The 12,136-nt window shown below is 40.5% G+C and overlaps 1 protein-coding gene across 3 annotated transcripts in view; it reads left to right on the top strand.

Moving 5' to 3' along the window:
- Window positions 1–195: 195 nt before the first annotated feature.
- Window positions 196–12,136, top strand: part of LOC107693454 (WD repeat-containing protein 44-like) — an 18,823-nt gene continuing 6,882 nt past the window's right edge. The window contains exons 1-14 of one of the 3 annotated variants that reach the window (XM_016492854.1): window positions 196–456; window positions 555–701; window positions 3,796–3,829; window positions 5,047–5,124; window positions 5,767–6,364; window positions 6,512–6,645; window positions 6,743–6,838; window positions 7,773–7,909; window positions 8,561–8,644; window positions 10,304–10,562; window positions 10,681–10,819; window positions 11,414–11,478; window positions 11,591–11,707; window positions 11,817–11,939. In XM_016492854.1, the coding sequence (XP_016348340.1) occupies window positions 625–701; window positions 3,796–3,829; window positions 5,047–5,124; window positions 5,767–6,364; window positions 6,512–6,645; window positions 6,743–6,838; window positions 7,773–7,909; window positions 8,561–8,644; window positions 10,304–10,562; window positions 10,681–10,819; window positions 11,414–11,478; window positions 11,591–11,707; window positions 11,817–11,939 (1,941 nt within the window). In that variant the 5' untranslated portion in view covers window positions 196–456; window positions 555–624. Of the gene's footprint in view, window positions 702–3,795; window positions 3,830–5,046; window positions 5,125–5,766; window positions 6,365–6,511; window positions 6,646–6,742; window positions 6,839–7,772; window positions 7,910–8,560; window positions 8,645–10,303; window positions 10,563–10,680; window positions 10,820–11,413; window positions 11,479–11,590; window positions 11,708–11,816; window positions 11,940–12,136 lie in introns of all 3 variants that reach the window. The other 2 variants (XM_016492855.1, XM_016492856.1) reach the window with 2 other exon arrangements.

Below are 12,136 nucleotides of genomic sequence, written 5' to 3'. Positions count from 1 at the left end.
TCTGTCTGTCTGTCTGTCTATCTATCTATCTATCTATCTATCTATCTATCTATCTATCTATCTATCTATCTATCCAGTCCCCTCTTTCACAGATCAAGGATCCATCTGAACAACCTCAGTTCGTGCGTTTATGCTTCACAATAGAGAGTACAGATCAGCTGTCCGATGGAACGTGCCTCCAAAATCCGCGAGATGTTGCGAGATTTCGGTGGACGCCGTTTCTCTTCCTCCTCTCGGTTTGTGTTCGATCATAAATCCCGGTAGGGGATCTTCCCGATATGCCAGAGTCACTGACAGTCCGCATGGAAAGCTTCGGGCGCATCTTCACATTGCATTACCGCCTGATCAGATCAACATAACTGGCTGATTTTGCTTTAAAAATAAAAATAAAACTCAGCCCCGCTGTCAGATCTTGTAATCTAGGCCGTGTGCCTGCGTACGTTATCGTGCATTCAGGTGAGCGGAGCGGCCTCTCCCAGCACTCATGCCATAGACGCGCGGCAGACGTAAAATCCAGATTCATACGTTTATTTTCTCGTTTTCTGGTTCACAAGCTCTGGGACTTTTTCCTCGTTTGCTGGAACAGCAACAGTGGCGGCGGCCTTTGTATGCAGCCCGGGCTCAATGGCGTCGGACACCAGCGACACGGAGGAGTTTTACGATGCGGCGGAGGATGTCAACTTCACTCCCTCACCTCATGCGTGAGTCTCAGATTCAATATAACAAAATACATACTGCTTTTATTGCGCCTGTTTGATGTCTGATGTCCGATGTCCGTTATGAAAATGGAGAATGAACCTGCACCTGTCAGAGCTGTCAACAGTTGCCCCATTGCTTGTGTATAGATTTACTGCTTCTGTACAGCCATATACCGTTTATTATGTGGATACATAAAGTCTTATGACTCTTACACTAGTGAGCTCTCTACCTAGACAGTATTTAGGACGTTCGAGTCAGCTGAGTGGTTTTGAACCATAGCCACAATCTCGCTGTGACACGTAGCGTTCAGCTGATGTTGCCGTTATGTTGTTTTGGTGTTGTCACTTGAACCAAACGATTGTAAATGCGTTAAAATCCCCAAAAGGTTTAGTTCACCTTGCCGAACCTTTCTTAGTGTGTTCCTTTGAGGAGGGAAAGTCATTAAGATTGAGATTTGGAATAATATGCGGATATGTACCTGATTTTATGAGAACTGTCTCTTAAGAAATGTCGTCCAGTTTGGATTTTCCCACTGTATTCAAGTACCATTCTCTACTAAGTTACACATTTTATAAAATTACAGTATGACATTTTGTAAATCACGTATTTAGACTGAGGCTAGTTTTAGTCACAAACATGACCACTATTTTCAGAAAAGGAGACAGAATGACTCAGAAACCCAGTGACTCAGATTCTCAATGTGAACAAAGGTTTAAAGACTTGAAGGTTCAGAAAAATAATTGCTCTTTTGTGAAGAACGAGTCTCCATGTTGTCAAGTATAGAAAAATCCACCTGTGCTTGTTACCACAGCATGGCTGAGGTCAAAGGTGTGTGTGAGAAGAGCTGTGACAGTGTCATCAGAGATTGCTGAAGGCTTATTTAAAAGTTTGTGTTTGTTCACTGTGCTTATGTTACAAGAGTAGTTCACTTTCACAATAAAAATGTCCTTATAATTTACTTACCCCCATGTCATCCAAGATGTCCATGTCTTTCTTTCTTTCTTCAGTGAAAAAGAAATTATGGTTTTTGGCTTTTGAAGGAGTTCATGTGTAATCTGGATACATTATGAAGCATTTTTTTAAACTTACCTATAAAAAAACATTTAGTATTGTGAAGAAATTCATATGCACTATTTAGGTCTATAATTGTCTCTTAATTTTAAGCATTTACGCAGAAGGAATACAGTAAGGAAGGAATACATACGGTAAGGAATACAGTTTGACCCAGTCATTACTATTATGATCAGGGCCCTAAAGCGACAACATTTCAGTAATATTAAAGGATTTGTTCACTTCCAGAATAAGAAGTCTGTCTTTCTGTCTTCAGTCGCAAAGAAATTAAGGTTTTTGAGGAAAGCATTCCAGGATTTTTCTCCATATAATGGACTTCAATGGCGGCCAATGGGCTGAAGGTCCAAACTGCAGTTTTAGTGCAGCTTCAAAGGACTCTACACGAACACAACCAAGGAATAAGGGTCTTATCTAGCGAAACGATCTGTCAGTTTCTAAAAAAAAAAAAAAATAAAAAGTTATTTTTAAAAGCTAAACGACAATATCCTGGACTGCGCTATTCAGCTGCACGGACTCAGCTGCTACCGAGCGGACAGAGATACAGCACTGTCTGGTAAGACTCGCGGGGGTGGCTTGTGTGTGTACGTCAACAAAGAGTGGTGTAACAATGCTGTGGTAGTGACAAAACACTGTTCATCGCTGGTGGAGTTTATGTTTGTGAAGTGTCGACCGTTCTATCTGCCGCGGGAGTTCCCGGCCATTGTTATTGTCGCAGTTTACATCCCCCTGTGTACAAACGCTAAGGACGCGCTTCGCGAGCTGTACATCGCCATCAGCGATCACAGACACATTTTAACTTTTGCGATTGACGTTTTGGAAGCCAGACATAATCGTTGGAATTGCATGTAGTTAAACTTGACTTGAACTTATATACTCCAAAACTCCATCTCATTTTCTCCTCAAATTTCAAAATTATCCAACATCGTTGTTTAATCTTTTTTGTAAAGGGCACTTGACTTTCTTTGCATGTTCGCTTTGTAAACACTGGGTCGGTACTTCCGCCTACATCACACATGACCTTTCCAGTGTGACTACGTAATGCGTGAAGTCGAGCTAGTGCAAGACGAGCATTTGTGGTATATGGAGAAAATATAAGGAGAAAAATCCTGGAATGAATCCTGGAAAAAAAATTAATTTCTTTGCGACTGAAGACAGAAAGACATGAACATCTTGGATGACATGGGGGTGAGTAAATTATCAGGACATTTTCATTCTGGAAGTGAACAACTCCTTTAAGAGTAGCTGGTTAAAGGGTGTGTTATGGATGAGACTGAGGGGCTTGTCTGTTCATGAATGCTGTGTCAGGCCAGGCACACTAGCTAGTTTTAATTAGGCTCAGACCTCTTTAGGTGAACTCAGTGCTGAGAGGAGCCCTCACACCCACTGACTGTTTGTGTACACTAGGGCTGTGCAAAAAATCGAATGCGATTTTCATGCGTATCTCATCAGTAAAGCCGCTCCATCTGAAAGCACATGCTGGAGATTTACTACTAGACTGAGGGGCTTGTCTGTTCATGAATGCTGTGTCAGGCCAGGCACACTAGCTAGTTTTAATTAGGCTCAGACCTCTTTAGGTGAACTCAGTGCTGAGAGGAGCCCTCACACCCACTGACTGTTTGTGTACACTAGGGCTGTGCAAAAAATCGAATGTGATTTTCATGCGTATCTCATCAGTAAAGCCGCTCCATCTGAAAGCGCATGCTGGAGATTTACTACTAATCACAGGAGCGGCTTTACTGACGAGATGCACATGAAAATTGCATTCGATTTTTTGCACAGCCCTAGTGTACACACACAACTTTATTGGCGTTTACTAATTAGTCTTAACTTGGCCTTAAGTGCACTACAGTGCTGAAGCAAATGAAGGCTTTCCTCACATGAAATTCCTTACATGTTTTGAACAAGTATGTGAGCATAAGTGTCAAAATGGAGCTGTGTGTGATTCATGAGATGAGTGGTATGAGTATATGAAGCTTGGCACTGTTGACCTGTGTTATTAATTATTTGTTCGTTGACTCCTTATAGGTCACCTGCAAAGTTTGAACTTCCTCAGCTTGGGGTAAGAGTTTGCTGTTATCTACACAAATGTTTCTACCTGTGCACTACAATGTCCTTTTTAGTGAAAATGTTATTAAAGGAAATTTAGTGAGAATTTACGGAGCAAATAGAAAGGAATTTAGCAGTATTTGCCCTTGGGTGCTTCCAGACAGAATCTGCCGACTTACTTGATTACATTGGTAAATTGTGTTAAGTGGAACTGAATGCACTACACCCTTATTGGTAGCTGAAAGAATAATAACGTGAGCAAAAACATATATTAAATGAATGAACATGCGAGGGGCAGAGGGTTCACAGAGTCAGATTCGGTGTTGGCCAGTGTATGGGTTTGTTGGAGTCATAAGTCTTATGGCGCTTTTCCACTGCATGGTACGGCACGGTACGGCTCGGTACGGTTCACTTTTGGGGGGTTTTCCACTGGGTACAGTACCTGGTACTTTTTTTAGTACCACCTTGGTTGAGGTTCCAAGTGAACCGTACCGTTACCAAAACGTGACGTGTAAACTCTGCTGATCACGGATTGGCCGGAGAGAATCGTCACTACCTGCGTCACTGAACTTGCGACACAAACACAAAAGAACCGCTAGATTTAAATCAGCACAGCCAGCGAAGGATCGAACGCAACTGTTTTGAACGAGCGCACCTTTTTTTTAACAACCAAAAAGTTTTGTTGTCTGTTGCGGAAGAACAGACGTTCCTCTCGTTGATAGCAGAGGAGCGGATCCAGCGAGAGCTTGATGGGGCGACGCGGAATTAAACATTTTTTTTTAGGAGTCGTGGTAGTGATAGTAGAGGCGGCGCAACTATAACGACATGTGAATAATCCCGCCCACTCTAAAGCGGCACTGAACCGCAGTGGAGACGTAAACCGTGCCGTGCTGTACCACGCAGTGGAAAAGCGCCAATAGTAGAGTGATGGTTCTAACATTTAGTGAAGTGCATTAGTCACATGAGTGCAGGATGGAAAGATGATCTGAGGTTGATAGTAGAGTTTGAGGCTCTGCTCTAGTTCTGTTTAATCATTTAAATAAAACAGATCCTGCCTAACAAGTATTTTCAAAGAACGTTTTGAGAATTCTGGAACTCTATTTGACATTGAAAGGACCTTTGACATTTGGCTTTTTTATGTTTGTTTATAAATGCTGTAAAAAACTGCCATGAAGGATTTGTATTTGAGAATTGGGTGGTTTTTCATCTGTTGCCTTTGATTGCCTGTAGGGTCCTGCAGAGAATGTGGTACAGGAAGTTGCCGCTGGATTGGCTCAGCCTGAATCTCGCCATGACGATTCTCTTCAGGTTTGGCCGTGATAAAGCCTTGCAGTTCTTACTTGCCGCTTTTTATACCTTATATCTAGTCTCTCTTTTTTCATTTTCTCTGTTTCACTTATTAGTAATTATAACGGAAGCATGCTGTGCTATCTCTAGTGTATGTTTGCTTTTGGTTGTCTGCCCAAAAAGCAAGTCATTTCTCTTAAGTGGTCTATGTCAACGGGTCAGTTGCAACCCAGCGAGAAAAATGCTTAATGCAAATATTAAATCTTAAACTTGCTGTCTAATCATGCATAGTTAGGATAGAAAAATAAGTAGCTTTTTAAATAAACTATCAACTTTTAAAAGAGAAAGGAAAACCTTGCATCACAACAGACTCAGTATTTTCTGCCAGTAAACAAAAATCAATGCTGGGTATATGTGTTTGAAACTCTCTTGATAACTCTGCTTCTCCTAAGTACTTATTGAAAGTGGGCTGGATGCCAAACTCTTCTTGATCAATAAATGTGGACCCTGAGCCCTCTTTAGACATTATTGATATTGTAGGGAAACACTATAAGATTAGATGTCTAGTGTAAACAAAGCATTTGTTTTGATGAACAGTTGCATTCTACACGAATGCTAAAGCACAATTTTCTGACTGTCCCTCTTTCTGATTGCTCCTTCCAGATCATTGATAGTATTATAGAGGAGAGTCAGAAAAGTGGAGTGGAAGATGAGTTGTTGAGAGGAGAGGAGGCCTGTGCAGCCACATCTGAAGGGGAGAAGGCAGGAGCGGAAGGCTGCAGTGTTAAAGAAAACCTGGCTCTTGAGGGTGGCCTGGTGCCTCCAGAGGATCCTGATGTGACACCACATGACTCTGGTCGCTCTGAGCAGCTGCCTGATGTTAGGCCGAAGGAAGTGAGGTCACAGGACAGAGCACCAGATGTGGCTGGTCCCGCCCAAGCAGGTCAGGACCAGGCTATGCCACCCCCTCCTGACATTACAAGCGCTTTGGGTCAACCATCGCAACCCGCCTCCCTGCCGTGTGCAGAAACGGCTGATATTCTAGAGCAAGTCCCTATGACTGATGCAGATGGCCCTGGCCCTTCCAAACCTCCCAGACAGTGTACAGTGGAGCCAGACATTGTAGCTAGCACCAAGAAGCAGCCGCCCTCAAGGCCACCTCTGCCCACCGGGGCTCCACCTCCAAGGCCGCCTCCCCCCTCACGGCCCAGCTTTTCAGCTAAAAAATCCCAGGAAGTGATGCTACCAGCAGGGCTAGAAGGTAAGACTTTAGAGTGTTTAAATATCGCTGATTTAACAAGTAAAAATGTCACACTTATCTATTATGATTAACACTTATTATTGGTATAAAATGTGAAATATGAACTAATTAATGACTAAAGCGATAATATTCTGTATGATTGGTCAGTCTCTGTAGAGCCAGCAGACGAGCTGTGTGGATTGGTCAGCCCAAACGCCACAGTACAATGTATTACTAAAGAACTCCAGCACTCACTGGACCTCGCTAGTGCCACTAGTGGTGAAAAAGTGGTCACTGCACAGGTTTGAATTTAATTACAGCCATTTCAAATAATATAAATATTCAGATTTCACACTGAATATTTGACATCATACATTTCTATCTGGTCTTTTGTATAAGCAGGAAAACGATGAGCAGACATCAAGTCCTAGTGGAAGCGAGACCACTGGACCTCAAAGACCAAGGTCTAATTCAGGCAGAGAGCTTACAGATGAGGTAGTGTGTGTGCGCACATACTTGAATTCATATGAACCTATATTGCAAGATGAGCATAAGAGTTGAGTGCTGCAGGGATGATGTAATTTTGTTGGCCAACCTGGAAGTTAGCATCACACTGGTTCCTTCAACAAAAAGCCAATAGGATTTTTCCATTAGCTTTTGGATTATTGCAGAAAATAAGCTCTGTGACTAGCAAAAGGTTTAAGATTCTTATCAGTTTTGTTCATCAAGATGATCTTCACAAATGAACACAACTTTTCTGAATTTTAAAGCCTAAATACATTCGTCAGCAGTGAGACGCTATAAACGAATTACACCACAGTCCAATGATTTCAACAACACCACCACTAAGTTTCCAACAACTCTTTCAGTCTTTATTTAAAATCTACACGTTAGACAGTATGAGTTGTGATAGTTTGCAAGAGCGTAGGTATAAATACAACAAGGCTGTAAAAGTAGATGCGTTTACCTGTTTGGCTTAATGACATCTCTGTAGTTCCATTTAGCCACTTGTTAGTAACCAGTAAGATGCATGAGTTAAAAAAAAAAAAAACACAAGTGGGATTGTAACTGATATATTTTATGTTGTAGAATAAAACCAGTAAAAAAACAAAACATTGATTTTGGGATGATGGAACCAGGACTTGCTTCTGGGGTTCAGAACGCATTCCTGCAGCACTCTAAAAAGTGTGAGGGACACGTTCTAAACTTTATTAGCATGACTATATTAATACGGTTAGGTCACAACAGTCGTAACTGATTAATTGAAAAGCAGGTACATGGGTGTTAACCAGATTAGAAGAGCGACTGCATCTTCATTCATTCATTTGGGAGAGGCTTTTACTTGGTTGAATTTTACATGGCCTGGTGTAATGAATCTCTTATAATGATTATTACTCAAGGCTGTAGTCCGTGTGTTTTTGTTGTGCAGGAGATTCTTGCGAGTGTGATGATCAAGAATCTGGACACTGGTGAGGAGATCCCTTTGATTCAGGCAGAAGAGAAACTACCGAATGGAATCAACCCACTCACACTGCACATCATGAGGAGAACCAAGGAGTACATCTCGTAAGAGAGCTGCATTTCCCATAACGCACCACCAACAGTTCGCTTGAATCGAAGTTCTTTGATTGGGCTCCATGGAAAAATGTGACAAATTTTCAAGACGCCATGATGCCTAAGATGTCCTACTGTATCCTATAGTCCACAATCCATCACAGAGTTTTGGAACTCTTCTGAGCTGATTTTACATTTCATGTGTAATATCAATGATCATTTTCCTTATATGACACTCTGCTTGTGCTGATGTGATGGGGCCCTCAGGCAGCAGAATCGAATCCTATCAGTAATCCGATTCGCTACACTTTCATCTGCCCTCGTTTTATCAGCCAGAATGAAACCTACAGACTGTTTTTTCAATCTCTTTTAAAGGGAGAAGGCACGTAATCCCTTCTTCTCTTCCACTCTCTTCTGATTTGAAACCACTTGAACACAAGTGGAACATTTTGGCAAGAAGTGCTTCATAATGCTGAGCTGATAACAGTTTTGTAGTTTCTGTTAGTGTGGTTAATCTGAAACAGTTGGGTTGTTGGATCTGGTCCTGGATCAGTGTTTCTAATTTCTCATTTTACATCAGGATTATATGTAACCTAATTTTGAAAGCCAGCAGCTCTGAACACTTTAGGGTGGGATTTCACACTTTTTTTTTTTTCTTTGCAGAAATGATGCAGCACAGTCGGATGATGATGAAAAGTCCCAGCCTGCACTTACAGACACAGATGGCGGGAAATTGAAACAGAGAACGTAAGAGATGGATGTTTATTTATAACTGTAGTCATAGTCTTGAGTAAAAATACACAATTATGAGAAATTATAATGTAATTTACTGTTTAAAAGTTTGAGGTCTATATGATTTTTGTTTTTGAAAGAAGTCTCTTAGGGTGCTTTCACACCTGGCCTGTTGTTTCGGAACCGAGCGGTTCGGTTGTAGTGCGAAAGCAATCCGATCCAACGGACCAACGAACCAGGCTATATCACAATTTATGATGGGTATTACGTAAGTTCCGTGAAAAGCATTAGCTTTGTTGTTTTGCTAATACTTCAAAATGAACCAGTGAATGTCTGTGGGTGAGCACGTCTTCGCCATTCAAAATAAAAAAGCGCACCTTTTCATTTTATAATGCCATCTTATTGCTCTTCTTCCTAGTAGGTGCATTTTAAAAATGTTTTCCCGATGAATCCTGGACTCCTGCTCAAAATGATAAATTAATATAAGGACAGCTATAAAAAAAACAACAAAAAAAACAATAAGCCCGCAAAGCTGTTATCGTTGCATCCTGACTGATGACAGCTGTGACAGCTAAGTGGAATCCCGGTAAATAAACCGTGGAAATTTGACCAATGAGACAACAGTTTACTCGCTCGTGACTTTTATTAACAAATTTGGTCCGTTTAGAAACTTTACCGTTTGAAAGCGAACCGCACCAAGAATAAAAAGGAACATTGTAATAATTTGAATCCCTGTTTCGGAACAAAGCAATCGATCTACAGGTGTGAAAGCACCCTTATGCTCACCAAGGCTGCATTTATATGATCTAAAATGTTTTTTATTTCATTATATTTTAAAATGCAATTTATTCCTGTAATGGCAAAAGTACATTTTCAGGAGTCATTGCTCCTTCAGAAACCATTCTAATATGCTGCTTTTGTGCTAGAGGAACATTTTATTATTATCAATGTTACAAACGGTTGTGCTGTTTAATATGTTTGTGGAAACCATGATACATTTTTTCCCAGGATTCTTTGATGAATAGAAAGTTCAAAAGAACAGGATTCATTTGAAATAGACCTCTTTTGTAACTTTATAATTGTCTTTACTGTAGGGCTGCACAATTAATCGAATTTCTAATCGTAATTACAATTATGGATGCCACAATTACGTAATCGTTCAAAGCGGCAATTAATCGTTCAAAGTCCACTTATGTTATTTTGAGTGTTTAAGATGTGTTTTTTTCTTTCTACATGTTATCTTAAGGGTTTCTCCATTGTTTTAGTTTTAGTATAACATTATAATACCATTCATATTTTTACTTTTTTATAATTTAAAGAAGAAACCAATCCGATGTATATTTGACATTTGAGGCTTAATACTATAGAAAAGCACTAAAGGTTTGTGTTTGTTTTTGAAAGAAGTCTCTTAGGGTGCTTTCACACCTGGCCTATTAATCGTAATTAATAATCGCAATTACAATTTCAAGGGAATAATCGACAATTACGATTTTTGTCATAATCGTGCAGTCCTACTTTAATGACACTTTTGATCAATTAAATGCATTGATTTCTTTTAAAACCTCAAACGTTTGAATAGTTGTGTAATTATAACCAAATAAAAAGCATTTATCTTGAAGGACCGTTGAGGATGATTTTCAGACAGCTTCTGTCTGTTCTTCTTCTTTCACTCAGTACACAGCTGAAAAAGTTTCTAGGTAAGTCTGTGAAGAGGGCGAAGCACTTGGCGGAGGAATATGGAGAGAGAGCCGTCAATAAAGTCAAAAGCGTTCGGGATGAGGTGTTCCACACAGACCAGGACGATCCATCCTCCAGTGATGATGAGGGGATGCCGTACACCCGACCGGTCAAGTTTAAAGCTGCTCACAGCTTCAAAGGGCCCTTTGACTTTGACCAAATCAAAGTAGTGCAGGACCTGAGTGGAGAACACACGGTGAGGAGAGTGTGTGTGTGACCTTTAATGTGAACTTTAACATATTTTGTGATCTGTGATGTAGATAGTTAATTATTTAGTGATTTGACTACTCCTCTTTCCCCTCTGTCTTTGTCAGGGTGCCGTCTGGACAATGAAATTCTCTCATTGTGGCCGGCTGTTGGCTACAGCAGGGCAGGATAATGTGGTTCGGATCTGGGTCCTAAAAAACGCCCATGACTATTTCAACAACATGAGAATAAAATACAACACAGAAGGTAACCACACACACCCGCACAGTCTTGTGTATAAAGACTTTTATTTCTATTTAAAACATCTTGTACATAGTTCATATGCAGTGGCCCCAAAAAGTATTTGAACACTTTCTGGTTGTCAAATGTGTTGAATGGACCTGACATAATGAAATGAATTACTAGATCTAGATTTACGTTTAAAAGATGAATCACCACTTACTGTGTAGTTTAGCCAGAGGTTAAGCTTGATCTTTGTCTGGGGCGTACACACTAAAATCAATGAAAGTGACTGACTTTCAAAACGGCGTTATTGTTTTGCTGCCCATGTAGAGTGTATGCAGAACAGCTAGCTGTTGTATGCAAAAAAAACCTAGTGAACTGTTAGGCTTCTTAGCCATCTTGAAGCCTCTTAAGCTTTCTACATAGGCAGCAACTTGCCACACAAGTAGCTCTTTGCATGGACGACAAAATTTGGTGTTAGCTTGTTGCTAAGTTAAAGGAGTGAATCTTTAATAATCACACACAAATATTGTGTAAAATATCTGTAATTGCTATTTTTGTTCTGGGTTTCCTTTTTTAAAAAAAAAAGCCTCTTTGGTCTCTCTTATTCTCTCTCAGGACGTGTGTCCCCATCTCCCTCTCAGGAGAGTCTGTGTTCCTCGAAATCAGATACTGAAGGAGGGGTAAGGCTTTTTTTTTTTTTTGGTCTTCCTGTTCTTTATTTTGTATTTCACGCTGATGAATGACTATTTAAATCTCTAAGATATCAACCTTTTTTTACTTTCGCTTGCACAGTTTGGTGCTACAGTGGAAGATGCAGACACTGAGGACAGAAACGTGCCATTCCGGCAAGTTCCGTTCTGCAAGTATAAGGGTCACACTGCTGACCTGCTGGATCTGTCCTGGTCGAAGGTGAGAGATTACGGTCATCATTGCTCCACTGAACCACTGGAAAACGTTTGAAATTCACAGTATAATGAAGAGCAATTGGACATAATTCTGTCGCTTCTTTTCTGATTAGAACTACTTCCTGCTGTCATCATCGATGGATAAGACGGTTCGTTTGTGGCACATCTCCAGGAGGGAGTGTCTCTGTTGTTTCCAGCACATAGACTTCGTTACAGCCATTGCATTTCATCCCAGGGTAAGTATGCTTCTTGTGTACTCTGGTATACACTACTGTTTGGTGTTGGTAAGATTTTTAAAATAAGGTTATAATGCTCACCAAGGCTGCATGTATTTTATTATAAATACAGTAAAACCAGATACATAGTTAAATATTATTACAAAAGGTATTTTAAAATGTAATTCATTCCTGTGATGGCAAAGCTGAATTTTCAG

This window comes from Sinocyclocheilus anshuiensis, unplaced genomic scaffold (assembly GCF_001515605.1).
Source record: "Sinocyclocheilus anshuiensis isolate Anshui unplaced genomic scaffold, SAMN03320099.WGS_v1.1 scaffold1296, whole genome shotgun sequence".
Lineage (NCBI taxonomy): Eukaryota > Metazoa > Chordata > Actinopteri > Cypriniformes > Cyprinidae > Sinocyclocheilus > Sinocyclocheilus anshuiensis.
This window is presented reverse-complemented; position numbering and strand designations above follow the sequence as displayed.